At 37.4% G+C, this 24,299-nt stretch overlaps 1 protein-coding gene across 15 annotated transcripts in view; it reads left to right on the forward strand.

Moving 5' to 3' along the window:
- Positions 1-24,299, forward strand: part of HDAC9 (histone deacetylase 9) — a 457,439-nt gene that overhangs the window by 264,365 nt on the left and 168,775 nt on the right. For 13 of the 15 annotated variants that reach the window (XM_085050864.1, XM_085050871.1, XM_085050865.1 and 10 more), the window contains one exon: positions 8,226-8,495. In XM_085050864.1, coding sequence (XP_084906990.1) covers positions 8,226-8,495 — 270 coding nt within the window. Of the gene's footprint in view, positions 1-8,225; positions 10,790-24,299 lie in introns of those variants that run through there. The other 2 variants (XM_085050874.1, XM_085050875.1) reach the window with 1 other exon arrangement.

Here is a 24,299-nt window from a genome sequence, read left to right on the forward strand (position 1 = left end):
TGCAACGTTGATACGTGTATTGATATGGATCTTAATTTTAAGCTTCTGAAATAGGCTACAATTCAACAAAATAGAGTTCAAAGCAGCTTACAGTTGTACCATACAGGTGGTTTCCTGTTGAATAGTAAATAATGCCTTAAAAATTGGCATGTGTACTTCTGAGCTGCAGCATTCACTCCACTTGCTGCTTTTGCATTGTATTAAAACCATTCTCATTTTGGGCAAGTATGTTGCATAAATCGATAACTCATTTGAACTCAAATCTGCTGATTGAGTTTATTAGGTTTATTTAAGAAACTTACTAAACTTCTGGAGAAAGTTTTCATCACTGTTTATCAAACTGACTTCTTTCTGCGAGTAACATGAAAGTTTGCTACCTATATGGTGATATAAAATGACCATATTAGGAGAAAGATAAAAATGTGCTGTTCTGACATCTGACACAGAGTTGAATTGTGTAGTACAAGATTCCCTGTAGTGTAACACCTTATTCTGAGCAGGGGCAGGGGGAAGAAGAAAAGGAGCAATCTATTAATAAAAAAAGAGCAGCAGAATATAAATAGATTTATCAAGAAGGAATACTTCTACAACAAAATCAAGTTGTTACCTGCTCTGAAATTAAGATATGCAAGTAATTACATGATTTTATTTGGAGAATATTTTTCCTGCACTTAGTACACAGCTTTCCACAAGTTGTTTGCTGAAGCTCCACTAGTATTACAAAGATATTAATTATGTATCTTTAGTTGTTTTCTTTTGTTTTAGTGTTACTCAATAACTACATATAAGAGTCAATATCAAAGAAGAAAAGATGAAAAGTGGATGTTCAGCTTTTGTACCTAAGGAAAAAAAAAGAAATCCACCTTACTTACTGGGTGAATTTCCCAGGGGTTACTGATTCTTTGGAATCTACTAAGAATTCCCAACAAAATTAGAAACAAACCTAGAGTTTAAGTACATAGTTTGTACAGTGGTTTGGTTATTAAATCTTGTCTTAATTAGGAAAAATGAAGACCAGAAAACTTCAAAGTTCAGAGCTGATCCTTGCATGTTAACCCTCTCAGCTTGGGTGTTTTGATTACTCAACTAGGACTCCAGTTGGCTTTTCTTTGAGTATGCATTCCATATGTTTAATCAAGACGGCATATGTATATCTTGTAGCCTCAGGTTTTGAAAATATTTCACCTTCCCTCAATTGTCTGAAAAGAATTTTTAACTGGTAAAGTACTGAGTCTTTGTACTACAAACCCATCAGTTCATGCATTCCTCTCAAAGCAAAGAACCCACTGACATGTTTTTGTTAGATAATATGCTTATTGATATAAATTCTAACATAGCATTTGGGGGTATGTGCTGTGGCATATGTGAACATTTGTCCCCAGTGTGAAAATTAAACGATGCACATAACCATATATTTCTAGTCACATAGGACTAGGAGTGCATTGCATCTTACAAGAGCTAGACTGGATAAGGAAGTAAAAAGATGGGAGTTGGTTTATGATAATGCTCGTTTGAGTAACATCTTTTTTTTCAGTTGAACTACAATGAAAATACACAATAATGAGAATAATTCTCTCTCATACTTGAAAGATGTCTTCATTCTCACGTGGTTCTTTGTGATGAAGAGACAAAACTGTTGAACCTAGTTTTTATTCTGTACAGTATAAGCTACACATATATGCAGATAGTGAAAATTTAAATCTATTCTAGGGCTTCTCTCTGCCTTGATCCTCTAAAACCTACTTTGCCCCAAGAGCTTCTCAGCCTACTTTACTGCCAGAGCAGCCAGCCTTCTTCAGGAGCACAGTAACTCCTCAGAGCAGCAAATACCTGAGGAGCAATGAGATCATGTTGCAGCCAGAGAAGCAGTGGGTTTTCTGAGGGTGTGTGTGGTTTATTGGGCTTTACAGTTTGCAGCATCTAGGTTCTTCTCCATTCTCAGAAGAGTCATTTTGATGAATAGTACTGGAAAATGTCAGTGCTCTAACCGTGTATCAGTCCTCCACAAGGACACAGAAAGCCAGGGGGCTTCCTTAGGTATTTAGAGAACCTGATTTTTAAAAGCTGGAATTTCAGGGTAGCCAATAGACAAGAGAGTGAAAAAAAAGGTCAAATCATGGAGTAGCTTTTAAATAGTGACTTTAAAGCTATATTGTTTAACCTTTTAGCTAAAAATTCAAATTGATCGCCTGTGACTACATAAGGTTTTTGAACTCTACTACTGTGATGGAATATACTTTGTTCAGTCTTAAATCTTCCCTCTGTTCAGAGTTGAAATTATTTTTTCATTATATAATTTGCCCAGCTCTACAGTCAAACTCTGCAAAGCAGAGTTATAGTTATTTTAAACTGTAAACAGTAGTTATTCTAGACCAGGTAGGAAAGCAACCCAGTATTTTATTTCCTAGGATAAGATTGGGCATGTATCAGGTGAACAAATGAACTTGGTTTTTTGTGTTGTTCTGTCCTTTACTCTTCTGTTCATAGACTGTATAATGAAATCTGCACAGAGGTATAATTACTGCCTTTTCAGTCATGAAAAATGCAGAGGTTTTATTTAATTAGGAATACTCAAAGATCTTAAAAGTTTTGGTAATAAAGATCAGAACCATTTCAAACTGTCAAGACTTTGAAATGCTAGTTGATCAAGAGCTTAGAGCAAATTAATATCTTCTTTTTTGTTTTCTATTTCTCTTGACATTTTATTCCTTACATTTAGGACTTCAAGTACTTAAGTCTTTAGTGTTCAACTGAGCCCACAATTTGAATGTTTGTCCTGAGCTAAGATGATAGGGTATGTCAGCACTCCCTGAAAACTGGTTTTGGTCAGATCTCTTTGGTTTACTTATAGGTGTAACAACAAAAAGAGGAAGAGAACCAGTTTTTCCCCACCCCATTGTTCTTGTAGTTATCTTGTATTAAAAACACCCCACATTTATTTTCTTTGTGGAAAAAATATACTTCATCAGCGAACCAGTGCTGCTGTGAGGGTGATAACAAGCAAAATCTTAACATAGGTCAGAGGTAAAGGATTCCCCTGGATCATTCACTCTCTGAAAAGAAACAAATCACTGCCAAAAGGTGTGTCTCTGTCCTTACTAACAAAAAGGAGATCCCCTATGGATTATTTCTGGTCAGCTGTCAGATGCCAGGCTTTTGATGTGGGAAATGGTATATGTCTCCACTGAAGTCTGACATTTATACCTATGGGATCTAGTGCACTGACCTTCTGAAAACATTCTGCAAATGTTGACATCTCCTCCAAAAGTAGGTAAAAACCCTTTTCCCAGAATTAATAATGAATGTGAAGTAACCTGAACTCAGCTTGTCTTAGGGAAGACTGGCTTTGCCATTGTCAGCTTTAATATACTTCTGTCCAAATGACAGCTTATTTTCTCATAATGCCTTTTGATCACCATTGCAGATCTTCATTCTGCTCAATAAAGGGAGACTAAAGTCCAAACCCCCAGTTAAAATTAGTGCAGTTGGATACCAGAAGACTAGTACTACGATAAAAAACCTAAAATCTGTATATTATTGTGTATATCTGTATCTCGAAAGCTTTGGCCCAGCCACTTGCAGAAAAAAAGGAGATTTTGATGTAATTAATCTAAATGCAAAGCTCCTAGCATAAATCTGTGTTCAGGAAAATCTCAGAAATCATAATGTAAAGTGTACATGAACAAAGCCGTCTGTCTTTAGAAGTTATTTTTGTCATGTATGATGAATAAGGCCTGCCTCTACTGAAGCTGAACTAGCACTCTCTTTACTGAGGCCAAGTTTTATTTGATCAATGCAGGAACCCTATTTGTATTCTTAAACTGTGTATTCATAGCATTTTGATGATTTGTTTTCAAGGGTAAAATTCTCTGTATTGCAGAAGTAAAGGGTAAAATAATGGGGAAATTGGTAGTGTGCTCTAAATTATGGGAGGAGTATGGATAATTTTAAGTTCTCCATAAGAAACACCTGAATTTTAGTTTTCGTTCCAGGATGTCAGTTGGTTTGAAGCATCTCTGTATAGGGAATCGATGACCAGACAAATCTGTGATGTAAAAAATATATAGGAAGTGAATATTCATTAGTACTTGGATAGTGTTCTCATTTTATCAGTATCTCTTAATAAAACATGGAAAATAATACAGAAATTTATGTTGATTTAGTAATGAAAAAATAGAACAGTTATTTATCGTCAGTAGGAATATTAAAAAGATACAGTTAACCCCAGATCACTCATTCACTTCTCTGGATGATATTTAATGGAATGTGGAAAACCAGATCAGGTTCAGCAGTAGTAAATCAATCTAATTTCATTAAACATATTACGTGGAGATCTTGGCTTTGCACCTTACAAATCTGACTAGCATCTTCTGTAGGTGAGAGAAATCCATCCAAATATTGCTTACACAGAGGATTATTTGGGCAAAACTAAAGGAACAGTTGTCTATTTGGAACTGGAAATTGCCCAGAGCATTTTCTCCTTTATTGAGAACTAATGTTAAAGCCACAATGCAGAAGAATGATTCTAAAGGATAAATACACCCCTTAGAAATACTGTGCTTCATGAGTAACAGAGACAACAGGAAGCAGGCACCAAATTGTTTTCAGTGCAGTTAACAATGTACAGACAACATAGCTGGTCAAAGTAATCTGATTGCCATAAGGGGAAAAGGGGAAAAAGAGTTCTGTAAGAATATACATGAGTTCTTAGCAGTTTAAATACTGCCACGTATTTAAAATGAACAGTTAATTAAGGGTGGAAATGTACTGGTTGGCTGTTGCAGGACTTTGTGGTTTTGTCTCTTTGTAAAGACATCTTATTTAAAACACTGTATTTTACAAGAGCATGCAATTTCAAAGGAGAAAAAGACAGGGGCTGCAGCTGAAAAACCTAGAAAATGGTCTGTTGCATTGTCCAGATTATTTGTACTTGGTCTTCCATTTTACTTTGTAAGCAAGCAGGTTAGGATATGTTTGAAATTTTGTTGGTTTTTTTTTTTTAGTGGCCTCTTGCAGTTATACAATGGAGTTGATATCTGTAAATATTTCCTTTCCTGCTAATATTATTTACTTTGACTCTTGCGTATCCCTTATAGCTTAATTTCCTGAAAATAAAAGAAAAAAAAATGCAGGTTACTTTACCATTAAGCCATTTTTTTATGGCTTTTTAAATTGGAATGGGTGATAAGAGTAAATTATACTGGTTAAATATAACCAATATGTGCAAATAATTTATTTGGGAGATAAAAATGGGTTTTGTTGTTATTTTTAAATGTAGTCCCACTAAGTTCAGATTAAGCAATCACTTAAAAAAAAAACAAACAAAAAAACCCATTAAAATGAGAAGACTGTCCTGCATGTACCTACAGATAAATTCAGGAAAAAAAATGATAAGGGGGGATTTAAAGTGAAAGGTTTAAGCATTAAGTGTAAGAATCCAGCTGTGCAGTGAAAGGACCTGAGCAGTGTTTCATTCAGAATATTTTCTGCTGTGTAACCCATCTTTAGATAGAGAAGATAGAAATACTGACTGTAAACTGCTATCTTCACATGACTCCAGATACAGTACTACTAGGAGACATAATTTAAAATGAGATGTTTCTGACTTAGGAGAACTGCCCAGTAGTGCTACTAGTATAATTACTGGAATAGGATGGGGCCAAACTGCCTTTAAAAAGACTTCAACAAATATGAAAGCATGGTGGTGATGCAGAGAAAGCAGTCAGCTGTGGCGTAGCAGTCTGAGCAGCAGAAGTGATCTTCAGGTTTTGGATCATGTCCCCCCTATTCCATCCACTTAATTTTATGATGCTCCATCATATGACAGGACATGTCTGTAAGCCTTGACTGAGGCTTGGTCAAAGTCAGAGTGTAAAGGATGTTTTTAATAAAATTTTGCAGTAAAGAAAGTAATTTAAATGCACTTTGTAAACTCTATTGAGTAAATATATAAACCCATTTCACACTGTTTTAGAAAATTTATTTTGCTGATCTCCTCCTGTTGCTGAAATCAGAAGCAAATCACCTGCTGAGTTCCATGGCATGGCAGCAGCTCCAAAACAGGAACACTGCAAATTGAAATGCACACAAATGCCACTCTGTCTCTGCAGCCCCCTTACTTGTGCTTGTTGTCTCCACTGATTGCATGCAAGAAGTGTTTGAAGGTGATCCCTGCATAGATTCTCTACTGCAGTCCATCATCTGTTGTCTCAGAAAGCTCAGCAGCAGATCTGTACCCATACAGCAGTGTAAAGAAGGAAGAGCCTTACATAAAAGTGCAAAAGCATAAAAGAAAGGAGATAAGTAATGAGCTAAATATGTGTCTTAATTTTGCTGTGGGAATGCACCCATTTTCTCTTGGCTTCCCCTCCAGAAAAACCCACCTGGTGTCAAGTAACTGGCACAGGGAATGGTTTACAGATGGATCAGCCTCAGTGACTTCTGTAGTTTATATGATTATCTGTCACACAGATGTTTCAGCTTGTATTTGCTCACTAGCAGCCAGCCATGCAGCCCTACCTGCCTTTCTCTTCCTACTGGAGGAGTGGAGAGAGCTCCCCACAGATGGTTAACTAATTAATAATATTAATAATAATAATAGTGTGGCAGGAGTGTACCTGAGCTGATTACATGTAGTTAGCTTTAGTGACTTCTTGGTCAGTGTCATCCCCTGAGAAACAACTGGAAAAGATTTATGGATTTGATCTGAGAAATTTTTCAGTTGATGTGTAATAAAAGGATATTCTCCACATTTGTTGAAGTAGTAAGGATTGCCCAGTTCAGGGCATGCCACCTGCAGCATTCAGGATACTCATGTTGTGACTTTCCAGTTAGTACAGTAATGAAGAGAGTTTTTTATATATTCATTTTAGTAAGCCATTAAACTTCCATTACACCTCAAAAATGAAGGTTTGCTGTGACAGAAGCCAGACAGGCTTCCTCTGAGGAATTTGTTTCTCCACTGATGTGAGGCATATGCATCAGAGCATCAACTGGAACTGTATAAATTGATCTTTCAACTCTACTTGTTGACTGCATGGGATTTCCTAAATCCAGCTGCAGCTTCTTGGTCACAGTTTACATGACAACCTGGTATTTTTCTAAATGTATTAGCAAGCTGAATGAAACTGGATGGTCCATGGCTTGTGACAAAAACAGACATCCTGAAGCCATCCAGTAACTGAGTAGGTAACACAAGCTAAAACTCAGTTTGAAAGATTTGACTGATTGGGGGGGAGGCACATGGGAAGAGGAAAGTATGTAAGAGTTATGGTAAAATGTGTTTTTTCCCTCTCAGGATATTGTGACTTAGATGATACAAAACAGTATTTACTTGAAACCAAGCTGGCCAGTTGAATAAATGATCATTACTCATTGACCCTGTAACTTCTTACTCACATTTGTTCCTCTTTCAACTAAGTGGGGATTTTTTTAAGTTTAGGTTTTTGGACTACATTTGGATTATTTTTTTAATGCATTGGCTTCATCTTTAATAGCAAAATACAAACTTGCACATGATTGCAATGCTCAGGCATCCAGCACCTCCACAGAGCTTTACAATAGCAGTCAATGGGCTAAAGCCACTATTGTCTGTGTAGCTGTGTTACATCCTCATTGCTGGAACTGGAATACCTGTACCATGCACCACAAAGGCTGTAGGCCTTCCAGTTGTGGACAGATGTGCTTGTAGTATCCTTGTTCCATGGGATAGGGCACTGACACCAGCTCTTTGTCACTTCTCCTTAGTTGGCTTTCAGTGCCTTCATGCTTTAATTGAGATGTTTGTGTGAAAATTCTCTCATTTGCTTATAAAAAATATGAACCAGATTACTAGCTTTCTTATATTTTAGTGCTCCTTAATTATTTTGTGTTGTGGAAAATTAACTGTAAGATGGTATTTCTGTATTCATGCTTGAAGAAGGTGAAGGAAGACTAATTCCTCTTTTTTACCAGCTATAACAGTCTAACAGATATGTCATGTTTTTCATTATCCTGCCTTTTTTTTAGTTTATTATTATTGTACAGCACTCAGTATACATGGTATTTTCTACTGTAGAATAAAAAGTGGCATTTTGCTTAGAAGCTTTTGCTCTTTTTTCTGGGTACATCAATGTTTTGACGGTGCATGGCTACATGAGTTTGCTGTGGAGACTTTAGTTTCACCTGTTCTTGGTGTTTGGCATCAGTGGAAGGAGTCAGGACTTGTTCCCCTCTTCTCTTTGCAGATGCTCTCTAAGTCCATTGAGCAGCTGAAGCAGCCTGGCAGTCACCTGGAGGAAGCTGAAGAGGAGCTCCACGGAGATCACTCGATGCAGGAAGAGCGAGCTCCCGCCAGCTGTGCCAGCGTTAGGGCTGAGAGCAGCAGTGCTGGTGTGGATGACAGAATAGGACAGCAGGTGGGGGCTGTGAAAGTCAAAGAGGAGCCACTGGACAGTGATGAGGATGTTCAAACCCAGCAAATGGAATCTGGGGAGCAAGCTGCTTTTATGCAACAGGTAATAGGCAAAGATTTAGCTCCAGGATTTGTAATTAAGGTTATTATCTGAACATCACATGCGTTTTCTAGGCTTTGATAAGCAACTGTGTTTTGATTCACTGAGCTAGCAAATCCTGATTTACTGTTCAAAGAATTTAACAAATGCAGAAGTGTTGTATGTACACTTGAAAACATAGTGAAGCTCATCCTTATGGCCACTAATTGAGAAAATATCTATTGCAGTCAACTATTCTACATAAATCTTTGCGTAATAGCTGATAGACATTGTATTAGCCCAGAATTACCTTACATTGCTTAGTTCTAGTGAAAGAGAACTCGTATCACCTACCCTGTTGAGATCAGCAATTGCTGGAAGTAGTTTCCAGACCTGATTGATGAAACATTCTTCTAATTTTGAATCCTCTGACTTCTGCTTTCGGCTGTCTGTATATATTGTATCATACTGTAGTCTCGAACACTGTTATTGTTAGGGTATTTTTTTCCCCGGTAGACAGGTACTGACTGCTATATTGGTGGTCCCAGACTGGTGTATAAAGTTTAGTTTAGAGAAAAGTTCAAGGTGGATATAAAGAGGAAAGGCAAGGCACTGTTTTAAAATTGCATTGTTTTCTTTTTTGCACTGCTTGGTTAATTTTTCATTCTGTCTTACTTGATGATAATGTCTGCAGAGACATCCTTAAATGCAGCAGATGCAAGTACTGGTGAGAAGCAAAATGCAGCATTAGGTTCCAGTCAGTTATTAGGACATTGCACGAAAAGCACAGAACTGTTATTGTTACCATCTGATATCCAATCACTTATTTTATTTTTTTAATGAAGACTAATCATACAATGTCCCATAACCTTTACCAACAGTCTCATGGACAAATCCTAAAATAAGAACTGTGTATAAAATGCCAGCTTGCCAAAAGGCAGGTTCATCTTGCCTGGGTGCTTGAGGCGGGGCTGAAAGGCGCAGTGGTGTGTGCAGCCCGAGAGCTGCATCCCCGTCCATCCCTTACAGCCGCAGAGCAAGGCTGGGTGCAGTGCAAGGCCCTGTTTATTTAAGTCGATACTTTGTCAAGTCCCTGCTGTTCTCCTGCAGAAAAGTGATTTCGGGAGGGGGGGCAGGAAATGCCTTATGGAAACAGGAAGCCCAAGTGATTCATGTGCTGAGGAATGCAGGGCAGGGGGGACGGGGCAGCGCTCCCTCTGTTTTTAAAGGCACTCTATGAATTGATTTATTGTCAAAGAAAATAACAAAGCGAGTAGGGAAATTGTTAAGGAAGCTTTCCAGTGAAACATTTCCTTCATATTCCCTTTTGATATGTTTACCTTGTTTTATAGGTTTACTTTTGTTAAGCTAGTTAAAGATTCATTGTATTAAGATCCCCTTTAATATGGATAATCCCAAACTGACCTGGACTCCTTGTCAGGTTTTTTTTCTATTAAAAATATTTATATTTCTAAAGCTGAGGTATTTTAAGGTGCAGTATCCAGTTTCAAAAGAGATAGTTGTTTTGCCAAATGTAGAAATTGTTCTAAAATATGTTATTAGCATGTGTTGTTTACATTATGTTCTAATACTATTCAATCTCTTCTAAAATGTTGCAACTTCTAAAGATACATTATCCTTTTTCCTAGAAGGTCTTCAAACAAATTATTAAATAGTTGCTGTTAGCATGAAAGGCCTCAATAGATAGAAAAATATTTAATTGAGAAAAACACAGGTGATTTTTATGTGTGCTTCATATTTGAACAGAAATCTTTCTCCATCCTGGATGAAAAAAATTACATTTACATTCAAAAAGTGAAGGCTATTAAAATGAAATTTTATGTGTTTTCCATTCTGTACATTTTTAATTTTCTTTGAAATCTGACTTCAGCCTCATCAAAAAGGGATAGTGCATCTTTTAAAATACATTTGGGGAGAAATTTGCATTTGAGAAGAATTTTGTACAATATCACTTCAAAGACATGTATTCACAGAAGTCAAAAGATATTTTTATAATGTCATTCAGGTGAGAAACCCCAATACATTAGTGTACTTTAATTTCACAATCTTTCAAATTGGATAAAATTAAAATAAGAGAAACTACCTGGAACCAGTGAAAAGGAAAACTGGGTTTAAACAGTCACATTTCTAATTGATTATTGTCTCTTACATTTTAAATCTACTGTATTTATTATAATTTACACCCTTAGAGGTGATCTCTTGTTTTGTGTTGTAAATATATTCTGTTTGTATGTTCCCTTTTTTTGCCTTCTGATATAAGTCTCTTCCTTTCTCAAATAAAGTTTTTTTTTAAAAGATCCCCTTCCAGATATTTGACTTTGTGTAAATTTGGTAACTTAGTGGTGTTTTTGTTTTGTATAATAACCAAATATGTTTGCTACGCATTCTTGAAACAATTTAAACTTTCAGGAGCAAGGATTTTATTACACTATTCTTACAATAATTACACAAAGTCTTTCTTTTTGGTCTCTTGTTTTATCCTACATCAGCCATTATAAGTTTTATTGAATGTGGAATAGTATTGCTGCATGCTCATTTTCTCATCATGGCATCTGTCTTGAACATGTGATCATACCTTATAGGAAAGGTAGAAGTGAATCCCAGTTCCTCAGCTTCTAATTATCCAAAATTCAGATGAATTGTAATAATTTGCATTTCTAAAACATTTCTAAAACCTGCCTACACCTCTGATCTGAAAATGTGCTTGTACTGACCACTTTGATATTCTTCGAGACCTTTGCAAAACTAGTCTAACTGTAAATGTGCTGGGGAAGAGGGAATTCATGAACTTGGCAGACTTTAAAGCAATTGCACGAGACAGTGAAGTCCTACTGTAGAGAAATTCCATGAAGATGTTAAATAATTTGTGACATTTCCTGAACTTTGCTTAGGATCTATAGAGAGAGAAACAGCTTGTACTGCATAACAGTCCCTGTTGCTACAGTACCTGAATTATTGCTACCAGAAGAGTTTGGCAAACTATTGCATTCTACTTCTTATAAATGTTCATTTCATTCCCAAAGGCTCTAAGCAGCTTTGATTCTGGTGTAACTTTAACTAAAATAAAATCTATGTTTCAACAACATGAATATATAAGAATAAATAGTTCTGTAAATCAGATTTTATTATTTTCACTGTTTTAGCAGCTAAGTAATGTTTCATCAGTAACAAAACCCCCAAAAATAGATAAAAGGTCAAGTTTTAGCTGAGGAAAGCTTAAAACAAGCATTAACAGTATAACATTGTACTGCTTGCCTTATTGTTTATAATATATTTTGAATCCTATGTCTTTTTGTAAATCATGCTTTCACAACAGAGATTTGATTGAGTTGCCTTTTGTTTAAATATCTGTCTTAGAATTATAAGAGCAGCCGTAGATGTGTTCAATTTACAACGTTCCTGTGTTGGAGACTGCACCTAGATTTTTTCCTAAATTATTTACCATGGATCAAAGCACCCATAATGAAGAAAATAATCATAATTTGATACAATTCACAAGCTTTGTTTTTGCCCAGAATGATGCGTAATTCTTTTTTTTTTAACAGTATATGTTGTTTATTCTGTCCCTTTGTCCACAAAATGTAGCCAGTATAGCTGATAGTTGCCAGTTCAGAAGTAATTGCTAATATATGAAGGAAAACCCTTCGTAATATTTACATACTCAGACACACATTACTAGAATGTAGATACTGTAATATTATCCTTTTTGCCATCTTCTGGCTTTAACAAAATAGGATTAAAAGCTGAATGCTTCAGCAAAGCAGGAGCACTTCAGGCACTACCACCACTCATTTATGCACTATCTTCATTCCATCTTCATTATCATGATTCATCATTATCATTCAAGATCACTAAGACTTACTCTATGTTACTTAAGCCAACTATACCCTGTTTTTATCTTCACTGGAATTCTGAGGTAAAAATCTATAAACATTAGTCCCAAGCAGCAATCTAAAAATGTTTAGTTATTTCTCCCCCTTATGAATACTTCACAATTTGCAGCCAAAATTAGCTAAGCCGAGTTAATTTCCTTATTGTATTCTGTCCTGCTAGCAGCATGTCCTACTTATCCACTTAAGAAATGTTTGTTTGATTTTCATTTATTTGTTTAGTTTCTGATTTCCTTGTGCAGTTCCCATCATCTGGGTGGTAACGGAGCTTCTGTACCTCATTTCTCGGTGAAAGAATATAGTTTAGAACACCATCTGCTGAATTACTGGTCAGGCAAACAGAAGACAAGCATCCTGGATGAAATTATCTTCTCTGGGCTAGAACAATAATACAGTTTGTGGAATATTACTGCTGTGTTTGATAGACTTTGTGCTTTGCATTTGTTTTTGGGTTTTTTTTTCCTCTTGTAATTCAGCCTAACTTAGATTAAGATTTAAAGGTAAAAAATAGGATTAGCTCGAACTGCATAGCCAGTGGAAAAGCTGGGCTCCTCAGCCATGCTCTCACTCACACACACACTCTGGACTGGGAAGGTGCATCCTTCAGGCATGTGCCAGTTTCTGGTCTCCATCTGCTGAGCTTGAGCGTCACACTCCTGCTTATTTTGATTGTGGCCCCAGACCTCATCTAGCCTGTACAGAACAACTTCCCCAGCTACCTGTAGGCACACACATCTGCTGCAGCCACCCAAGGATAATTTAAGCAGGAGCTGAGAGTTGAAAGGAGTCCCCTTAGTAACTTGAAATCATTCAGCAATATGATTTGCTGTGATACGTGGGGGCCTTAGGCACTAGAGTTGTTTTGACAGACCAGATACTTCCTTGTAAGTGATCCAGTGCCTTAATTAACTGATTAAGTGAGATGTTTTGGATATGGCTGTGGAGTCTTTGTTGCATGTGTTTTACTTCATTTTCCATAGCTGTCTTGAAGTAACTGTGTTGACTCCTAACAGTACATAGCCCTGAAATACGAGGGAGATTGTTTGGAGGATATGATGTTAAAAGTATCCCTTTGCACACTTGATCCTTCCAGGATGGGTATAGCATGTTTGGCCTTGAGAAGTACTGTGAAGTTCAGGATAAATGGAAATGTAAGTTTTGGACAATGTCAGACTTACAAATAAAAGTGCACTCCCCTCTCCTCACTCCTAAATAAGATTGCCACTGCAGTCTTATGTCCATTAATCTCTTTTTTTTTTTTGTAGGCTGCCTTAGCTGTTTCCTTTAACTTTGCAGCCAGTAAGAGAGACACTAACCTTGCACCTCCCTACCCTTCCTCAAGCCTGGGACTGCACAGTCCCAGTATAACCCCTACACAACACAAGGTGGCTCTGTGATTTCTGGGATCAAATATAGTGTGGATGGAGCAAGGAGGTGGAGTGCTGTGTAGCTGGATTTATTTTGTGAAAATGTTTCCTTTGTCTACATGGAGGGAAGCCTCTGAATATTTAGCCTGCTTGTTCTCAGCCTTATTCTTAAGGGCCTGTTCATTTCTATCAAGTTTCTCACTGTGGTCTTTAAAAACTATATTACAGGAAGAATAATTCTTTTTTTAATGCTAATTCTATGTAAAAGTACATAATAAGGTGAATAATTATAAGTAATTATTCTTTTCAAGTTGGATGAGAAAATGATACATCTTTTTAAGGAAGCGCCAAATCTATTAACCTTAATAATTTTCAATATTTATTATGAATCATTTTTGTTTCTTATCAGAAAATTTCAGTTACAGAAGGCAATAACATTTTATCACAAAGGTAATTTAAGAACTGAATTGTCTGACTTACCATGTAGCATTACAATATAACAAAATTATTTCATTTTATTGTTGGAATGGAATAATATTGACACTGCTTTATTTTTAGATCCAAGAGATTTTATGCTTTTTTTCCTCTTTCAAATACTTAAGATATAGCACCTGGATACTTTTGTTATTGCTCCAATTTGTCAGAGAAAGCAGAATGTCAGGAGACCACTGAGGCAACACTAGGCAAAATTCCTTAGTCAGAGCTACATAACTAGCGTGAATCAAAAGCCCCTAAGTTCAGATCCCAGTAATTATCACTGCACATTTTGAAAGTTAGATGATACTAATTTCATACCTTTGGGCAATTTATAATTTCCTGTATCCTACAGCACAAAGTTTCATTAATATTGTAATTGAGGAGGATTACGTGTTCTTGGAAAGCTGCTTCTTTAAATGCTTCATTTTGGAAAGAATTCTAGTTTGACCTCTGAATGTCTTTCTCCCTGTTAGGCATTTGTATGTGCACATGCACAAGTTTTCATTTTTCTCCTTCCTTTAAAATACAAGAGTGAGTTAATGCACTCCTCAGTATATTGCTGGCTAAATCTTCATAAAGCTCCGTTGTTTAATGTCATGGAAGTGCAGCTCAGTCCAAATGCCTTGGAGACATAGGTGCTCTAATGCAGAAAGCAGTGCATAATCTGTCTCCTCTCATGTTGTGGCCCATGACCCTTGGATCCCCAGGGGATCAAGGAGGTGTTTCTGTTCATACTGCCAGTATTTCCTCAGCAAAGGGTCTTGTGCAAACCACAGCTCTGAGACTGCAGCAATGCAGCAACAGCAAGGGCTAAAGAAGGCTTTGCTCAGGTTCTCTGTAAAGCAGCTGGTACAGCATGGAGGATTCAGTCTCACACTCCTTCCTTAGTCTTTTCCTTTTGCTCCCATCAATAAGAGCAGTGTGATCGTTTTTAGGTGGCAGCCTGCAGATTTTTAAAGCACATCTCTGTTACTGAACAGACCCAGAAGGAGCACAGGGCAGAAGCACTGTTGGGAAATGCTTTCCTGCTGTGTGCAGAGGGACAACTACTGAGACCAGCTGCTTCTAAGGCTTGTTCGCCTAGATCTTTCTCTACTGAAAATAAAAGCTTAAGAGTTACTACACATCAGAGACCATAATTCCATCACTCAGCTTCCTGACTGCACACAGGGACAGGTAGTGGTCTGGTTTTCCTGACTTCTCGGCCATTTTGACACCTTGTCTTAGGGTATCAAAGGCACCCAAGCCCAACAGCATCTCTTGGCATCTTCCTTACTTTCTTAAAACTTCTTGGCTTTCACAATTTTCCTAAATTTGTAGAGGTCTTTTGTCGTAGTTTCCTATAAGTTTCTGCATAGATTTCAGTTTACTGAAGCTACTGACTTTCTGTGGAGATCTTCAAAGCTTCCCTACTACTGTTTCTGACAGAAATAAAGATGGGAATGCTGAATACAGGTGTCATCAGCATGGGTTCAGGCCAAGGACAACTGCCATCCATAGCTCTGATTTGGCCCTTTCTGCAGGTAATTTTGTCTCATTAACGATGCTAATTATTCAGTTAAAATACACACAGCATTACCCTTTGTCCTGGTGAGGAATTTTTTTCATAACAATCCCCATCCCTTCTGATGCAGGCTCTGAGAACACAGGCACAGGCAGCTCAGGACCAGCAAGAAAAAAGAAACAGGAGCAGGATCTGTTCCCTCAGCAAGAGGCCGAGAATGAGCGTGGGGACTGTTACTTACCTGTGTTGATGGATAATGCACTAACCAGGCAGGCTGCTCATTTTCCCAAGTCCATTGACTGCTTTCAATTTAGATACCATTATATGTCACTGTTTGGACCCTCCTGTAAAAGAAGTAATCCTTTCTTTGACTTCTCTGGCCCTTTGTCTGCATCTTTTAATGGAAGAAAATGACTGAAAGCCCATTAAGTCATTTTAATTTTCAAGTTCTTTTAGTGGCTTTCAAAATGCTTTCAGGCTGCAAAATCAGTTGGCATGGAACACACTGGGTCAGAGAAGAGGCAGTGGGTTCAGCCTGGTGGGATGTCTTACCCACAGGAGCACAGCATATGTGAAGCTGCTGTTCTAAAGGTGAGATGCAGGTGGTCACAACTGAGAAACAGTTCCACAAGACAGCTTCCCTCATAATTTTGGTCATCAGTACCCAATCCTAGAGGCCATGAGTGAGTGGATCATTTAAGTTTGAAAGGATTCTGTGAACTTGGCTGGCAACGACAGAGGTCAGTGTTTGGTTCTCTATCTTACTGATGTGGCCAAGTGCACATTTAATGTCATCACAAAAGGCTGAATATGAACTTAGACAGGTACTTAGGGTGGGTTATGTACATTACCATATATATATATATATATGTATATATATATATACACACACACACATACACACATGTATGTGTTTTGCTATTTGTTACAAAGCTCATCCATTGAGCTAAGAACTTGGGCCTAAAAAAAACAAGGGGATTTTTAGCCATGCAGCTGACTGTGCAAAAGGAGAAGCTGGGAAGTCTCACAACTTGTCTCCTACTAGAAACCAGACTCACTCCTCAGGCGTTGCCTTCTCCACAGGTCTCTGTTCCAGTGCTGTGGCATCAGCAGTGAACAGCTGGCAGTCATTAGTGCTGCTGTGCTCCATCCCTGTGTAGCATAGCTTCTGAGAAGTGCTGTGCTGGAGGAGGTCCTCAAGGCCTCAATTCCTCATTGGAACAAGGAATAAAAATTAGAACAGAAAAAATGAAACTGTCCAAGCTCTGTGGTCTGAGTAGTTCACCAAGGGCATCACCAAGGGCAAAACTGAATTTCTTTGATGTTGGCAGAAGCCACTGGACTGGATTTGTGCTTTCATAGGTCTAAGTGCAAGACAGCATTATAAGAGCAAAGAAATGCTACCAAGTTCTCTCTATAGGCCATAGCTTCTCTATGCCACTGAAGCAGCTGTGATGGCTCACAGGGTGGAGTCTCCTCACAGCATAAAGCTTGTGTCCCTAAAAGGGGATAATGGTGGAAGAGCACCAAAAGGTGAAAGACAGAGCAGCAAAATCAGAACTATACCCAAAGCTACCACAGTGTTTTTTTCCCCTTCAGTGATTGACTCCTACCCAGATGCTTCCCCAGCCCCTTCTCCCTCCCAAGCCTATCCATGTACGTGTCCCCTTGTGTACGAGCAAGGGGAACTCTGGCAAATTCTCAGATTTGTCCCATTTGTGACAATCAGAAGATGTAAAAGATCCCCTTGGGAAGGGCCATGAGCCCTCCTTGGCTCAGAGAGCAACTCTGTCCTCTCCTGAGAATGTTACTTCAGCCAGAGGCTCTGGATTTCTACCTGGTACAAAGTACTTTTTCCATTGTCCTTGTTCTCAGAAAACAGCATGGTAACAAGGGATTAACTTCTTTGCCTTTTAACTGACTGGTTTAGCCCACTATATAGAAAGTTCAGGTTAAATAATTCAAGTTGAAGTGCACTGATGCTTTCAGAGAACAGAAGAGTTCAGACAGTTAAAGAAAGGTAAAAAAAAAGCTCTCTCAGCTACTACCAAAATGAGTTGTTAGTCTTTGCTCTCTTGTAATTGTCTCCTTTCATTAGATTTGCTGTTAAACAAGTTTCCTGATCAAACAATGGAGATTAGTTACTAAAGAAAGCATTTAAAGGAGTAGAAGAAAAAAAATCTAAATTTTTAATTCTCCATATGACTACATCTTGAATCTCACTTCAATAACCTGAGAAGTACCATAACTGATAAAGATTGAGCCAAGAGTATCAATGTTTTATCATCTTTTATACTACTTTTCAAATATAAATTGACATTTATTTTTCCAGCTGGAAGCTTTTGTTTTGATTTAGTTGAATAGAATCAATTAATAAACTTAATACTGTAGCTCAGTGGTGGATCTGAAATCAGAAACACTGAAGTCACCATTGTTTCATCTCTGAGCTTTCTGGGTCAAGGAGGTAGATAAAGTGAAAATGGAATATCTAAAATGTTTATAAAATTATCCAATATATATTTCCTCAGGAAAGGGTGGGATACATTTTAAATTTGCTTTCAATGGACATCTTTTAATGTGCTGTGATGATTTTCTCTGAATTCCTAATAGTCTTCATGCTAAGAGCATTGTGCAGTCTTCAGAATTTCTCATTTATAGGAAGTGTTTTGTATGTCATCTCCTAAGAATCCCAAGGATTGGGCATTTAAATATGTGCCCTCATTGATTAATAGCTTCTTCCAAACTGATTTGCAGCCTTTTCCCTATTGTTCAAAATCACAACACAACAGAAATACCAGAGATTTGATTTGGCATCATCAACCACTGAAAGATGAGTCGGAAATAGATTAGTGAGTGTTCTAGTTGATCTTAAGAGTGTAGTGACAAGTAAATTCAAGGATGACAGATGATCCCACTGACTACCAACCCTTCTGACTGTACTATAGCATGGATAACCATGTTGACTTTTCTAACAACTGGCCATGAAAACAAATTTGAGTCATACTGCTGTGGAAAATAGAACTGAAACAAAAATTCCTTTAAAATGCATGCTTGTAGTGTCTAACTGTTGTAAAAGACTGACAGGCATATGTTAGGATCTCAGTGGGGAAGATAACTAAAATGTTTCTCATCACTTTAGTGGAAGGATTTATTTCCCCCCGATCTGGAGCATCAGCACTACCCTCCACTGTAAATCTGGTAATGCATCCAGAACATTCACATGCTCAGGGCATTTTGAGCAGCACCTTCAATAATAAATAAATAAGGAATTACCTTTTTTGGCACTTTAGACCAATGACTGAAGCCAGGGAGCCTTTTGAATATGCTACTATATCCCCTTTATTTTTGTGGGCATCACGCATTTTTAAAATGGTTATACATTTCCCTGAACCAATGTAATATAAAAGATTTACTGTTACAGTTTGTGTGTGGCCAGGCAATGGCATATGGAAAACATGTTTCCTGCTATTTAATTTAATTACTCTAATCACGTGCCAGCCCCGGGCATGTCATTCTGGACCTCTGAGGCTCTTTGTCTGTCAAAGAGATGGACAATATCTTGGCTTTGTTTAGTTGCTCTGCAGGCTGCAGATAAAACCACTGAAATACTGACTGTTTGTTTAACCAAAACTTTGCATTTTAACCATTTGGCTTTGATTTTTTGTTTTACAAGAAAAGATGACATTTTGGCCTTGGTGAGCTGAAAAGGAAATATTAGGGATATGAAGAAGAACTGTCACTTTCAGGGCTTAATAGATGAAAAAGAATACTCTAGCCTTCTGGTCAGAAATCAGCTTTGTTAGCAGAAACTTAAGACACACATCACTGTTATTTTAGAATTGCCTATTAGCAAGGGCAGCTGGAAAAGTCCTGTTTATAACTGCTCCTTTCTAATATGGTTAGCCCTTCATTCAACAGTTCCAGCAGATATTAGTTTCTTTCATCTCAATAGATGAAGCTGTTAAGGGTGAAACTAATTAAGATTCCATAGCAAATACTTACACCAGTAATGTTGCAGCCAGGTATAAGTTAACTTTTATATTAACACTCTGCAGTTATTTTTATATAAGAAATATCTGCAAATTACAGCTTTAAGTCTTTTGACAAAAAATTAAGAGCAGGTACAGTACTCCATTCCTATTATAAAACCCAAATATTCAGAAAAATTAATCACACACTTAGCCTTAAGTATATGCTGAACACCACAACTTCCTTCCCTTGTAAGCAAGTACTCAAGTCTTCCTTTTCCTGCATACAGAAGTGATACTAAAGAGTATTTTAGATTATGTGGGATATGATTTTTAAAACTGTTGTCTGAAGAGGAAAAAATAAGAATTGTCTTTTACACAAATTCCATCACAGAAAGGCTTGCCTAGTCTTATATGCTTAGAAACTGAAAAAACTTCAGTTAGTATGTTTCACCTGTAAATTAATCTACCTTTTTGTACAGTAGTGTGCCAGCATCCTGCCACAGTAGATTTGAACTATGTTATATGGAAGAGAATGGGTAGATGATCTGTGAATATACTCTGCAGAAGTCTGCAACATCAGAGGGAAACTGGGATGGGATGGATAAAAGGAAAGTGTCCATCTTAACAGTTTACTTATTTCTGATACTTCAGTGTATGGTTCTCCAACGGGCTTTACTTTTCTCTGTTTTCTAGCTGAATGAATGAGATATAATAAGTAACACTTATTTCCTCTAAGGTGCACAGTACAGCAATGCAAAAATTAAAAATGTTGCTCACTATGTGCTGAATTGCAGCTCCTGTCCCCTTTAGCTTTGAGCTAACCACTAGATGACACTACTTCCCACTTACTTAACAGGTGTGGGCATATACTCCAGTCTCCCCATGTAACAGCTCATCTATTTACATGCTTCTCAACCAAAAAACTTCAAAAAGACCATTATGCAGGAGTTGCCTTTACATTTTGATGAATTTTGTGTAGATACACATAGGTATTTAGGTGTGTGCATGAAGGTGTACAAAAGCAGTGCATGAGCCTTTGCATGATTTATAGAAAACATGTATTATAACTCTCTGTGTGAGTCATTAGGCTGTTGTAACTTAGCAAGTGTCAATGACAGCTCTACTTAAAAGAAACCAGAGAAAGTCCAAGGAAAACTTAATAAGCTGGAGTTTGTGAAGGACAGGCCCCTTAGCCCCTATCTCCTCCCCTCCAAAAAAAAAAAAAAAAAAAAAAAAAGATACTGCATTGGCTTCTGTCCTGTGATTCTGGAAAGACTGGGCAGGGAGAAAAATATCACGCTGAGGAGTCAGGCAAGAGTAAGCTGCACTATTCAAGTCCAAAAATGACAAACTGTGAGGAGGAGTGAGACAGAGAAGGGCTGTCATGCATATCCATAATGCATTGGCTGCTGCGGTTTTTGAATTGGGAAGAATGAACTTTCCAGAAGGATGTGTGGAAAGAATCCCATGTTTTTAAAGGCCTGATTTCCAGAAATCCAGAAGCTCCAGACTACTTGAAAAACAGATCCTCCAAAGTTACCTTTATGCTTCTAAGTTGCATGGAAGAGGGCATGAGGATATGGAAGTGGAGTAATAGCACCTTCAGATACATTTTTATTTGGGCCTGTGTCAACAAACATCTTGCTTTGTTAAGATTCATTTCAATTATTTATAACACATTTTATCTTATGTGCTATAACTCTAATACATGTATTGTGTGATATACTTAAAGATTATTTTAAATGGCTATACTAAAACTTGTCTTCAAAATCAATTTGTTGTGTGTTACTGTGACAATGCAGTACTCATAGTCAAATCAAAAGTAAGAATTACTTTTTGGTTTAAGCTAAATTTGAAATATTATAAATCTTCTTCATTTTTCACCTGTTTTAATCCTGATCTCCCACAGCTGTAACAATGTGGGTTGGCAACATCTTTATCTCCTATCAATTTAGCCATGTATTTCTGCACTCCCGTCGAAGGTGCCCTGGAAGCAGGGAAGGTGAGACTGCTTGCCTTGGAAGGATGCTCTTCTCCATTTCCATTTCACATTCTATCACAACCCTTTTTTTAGCATTATTTTTTCTGTTTTAATGCAAGGAACTGCTAGTAAAGTGTAATAAAGTTTTAAAGTGCCATACAAAGTCTGTATAGCACTATATCAGTGAGCAAGGTATTTTTGCTAATAAGCTGGTTTTGTTATAGCAAGTATATTTCATAAGAGACAATAGTCAAATTGCTTCTTCCTGGGATTTCAAGAAATTCCATGGCCTTAATAGTGTCAGTTTTGCTGTCTCCACACAACAGTTCAGTTAATGTAATGTTTCCTGTAGTTCTGTTGAATGTTTGAGAATTCTATTTACAAATAAAACCACTCCCACTCACAACTAATTTCTTCCAGCTTGCACCAGTGCAAGTCCATGCTCCCTATAAAAGAGCAATAATGTACTATAAACACAGCACCATATATTTGAAATTATATTTTTAAGTAATTTGTCAACAAAAGAGAGATATGTTTATCTGTTTGCAGCCAATAATCTAACTAGATCCATGTAAGAACTGAGATTTTCTCTGCAGTTTAAGGGTGCTCAAGTCCACAGAAACAACAATGGCTGGAATCAAGGCTACCTAAATTGCAACCATAAGCAAAGTAATCAAAATCAAAGATACGGTTTTATCCTGTTCATGTGCTATTTGGACAGGTCAATTTATTGGGGATCACAGATCTGAGGAGAAAATACAACTAATTTTAAAGATAAAATAAGAGAAAAGCTGAGAAGTAAGATGTTAGCCAAAGGTTTTACTTGTTTATTGAAATGCTGTCTTGCATTTAATCTAAACAAGTGTAATTACTTCTTCAGACTTTGATTTCCTCTGCAAATCTGGTCCTTTTACATTTCATTTAGACAGGACATTTATGTGAATTGCTTCTTTTTCACCAATTTCCTATAGTTTCTTGTATTTGTCAGTGAACATGTTTGAGAAAAGCCTGCTTAGGAGGGGAAAAAGTTCTCCACTACATTTTTGGCTAAGCATGAGCTCTGGGAAGTTTAGCTAGAGTATACAAAAGCAGGCAAGACAAGAAAGCAGCTTATCTTCAGACCAGAATCTGGGGCTTGCTGCAGTAAAAACACCCTGTTGCATATGCTGCCTGAGTAGGACAAGTTCCCTGCTCAGTCTGATTATAAAAGCACACGATTTGAACTTCTGCATTGCTTTTGGAGGGAGAGAGATAAAAAAGTTGTTTCAAGGCACCTTTGTTCTCTCCTTCTGACAAAAGGGCTTTAAGTTATAGTGACCCAAGAAATGCAGTACTGTGGGGCTAGTCTCTTCCCTTTCTCAGGGCTGGGAGACTTAGGAGGAAAGCAGCTTCGTTATACCTGCTGTGCTTATGGAAAAGAAATTATGATTTAATGATGTTTCATTCTTGCCGTGTAGCAAAGGAATTCTTGTTAGCTTGATCTGACATAGAGCAGGAAAAAAATACCTTGCCCAAGTAACTAGAAAGGCAGCAAAGCTAGCTCAAAGTACAAAGTACTAAGTGTGTGAGTAATCAAATGGATGTGAGCCAGAATCAAGAATTCCTCTTAAAATAATCTGAAGCTGCTATTCAGGATTAAAGAAAGCTCTACAACAATTCAGTGAGATTTTGTTCTCGATAGATATTAATTTTTTCTGGCATTTTCAAATCTACTTCTTACCTAGGACAGCAATGGTGAGGTTCTTCCCCTACACAGAACCATGTGGTGATATTCCCTGCAGTGGTAAGGTATGTTTCTTAGCTCACAAGAAATGTCAAAGACCACACAGGAAAAACAAATAAACAAAACCATGAAAAACCCTAAACCAACACCAACAAATTATCAAGAAAGAAAAAAAATGCAAAGATACAGAAACAGAAAAAACCATCAGCAGATACAAAAAATAAATGGCTTCAAGTTTGCTAGAGGGAAGCTTCGAATGTTGAAAATTAAAAGATGGAGCTATATGAAACTATTTCTGTGAAATGTGTTGCACCTACAGCACAATCCCTTTCTAGCAGTTCCTCATTTTACTAAGATCATTGTAATAGCTGGTTTTATGCACTTGAGGTAGCAAGTAGTGTCCAAGGCAAAGGATTTATAGTTTGCTCAGGGTATAATGGAATGAGAGGCACTGGCTGCCAAAAGGGACTGTGATTTGAAGAGGGTGCCTTTGGTTTGGTAGGCGGTGTGTTTCTTCTGTGGCTGGAGTTCACTAGACAAGTTGTTTGATGCACTGGCCAACGATAACTATCTTGGGAGAAGGAGAAACCCAAATCCTCCAAATTTCAAGGAGAGAGTAGAATGAAGTACTTGGGTATGTGGAAAAAAAAAAAAATTACAAACTCCATGGCAACATGAAGTAGATCAGTTCATGGGGCACTTTGTGGTCTATCACTAAAAAAAAAAAAAAAAGGATTTATTGACCCCCAAATCACGGTAATTTTTAGTATTAAATGGACCTCTTTTGAAGTCTATGCTGCTTCAGAAAAGGAGACAGTAGTTTTGGAATGTAGCCCTCAGCCTTAGAAATAACACTGCTGGTTTGGCTCTGCTTCCAATATTGTTGCCTAGTTT

The sequence above is a fragment of the Lichenostomus cassidix genome, chromosome 2 (assembly GCF_008360975.1).
Source record: "Lichenostomus cassidix isolate B80296 chromosome 2, HeHo_3.0, whole genome shotgun sequence".
NCBI classification, from domain to species: domain Eukaryota; kingdom Metazoa; phylum Chordata; class Aves; order Passeriformes; family Meliphagidae; genus Lichenostomus; species Lichenostomus cassidix.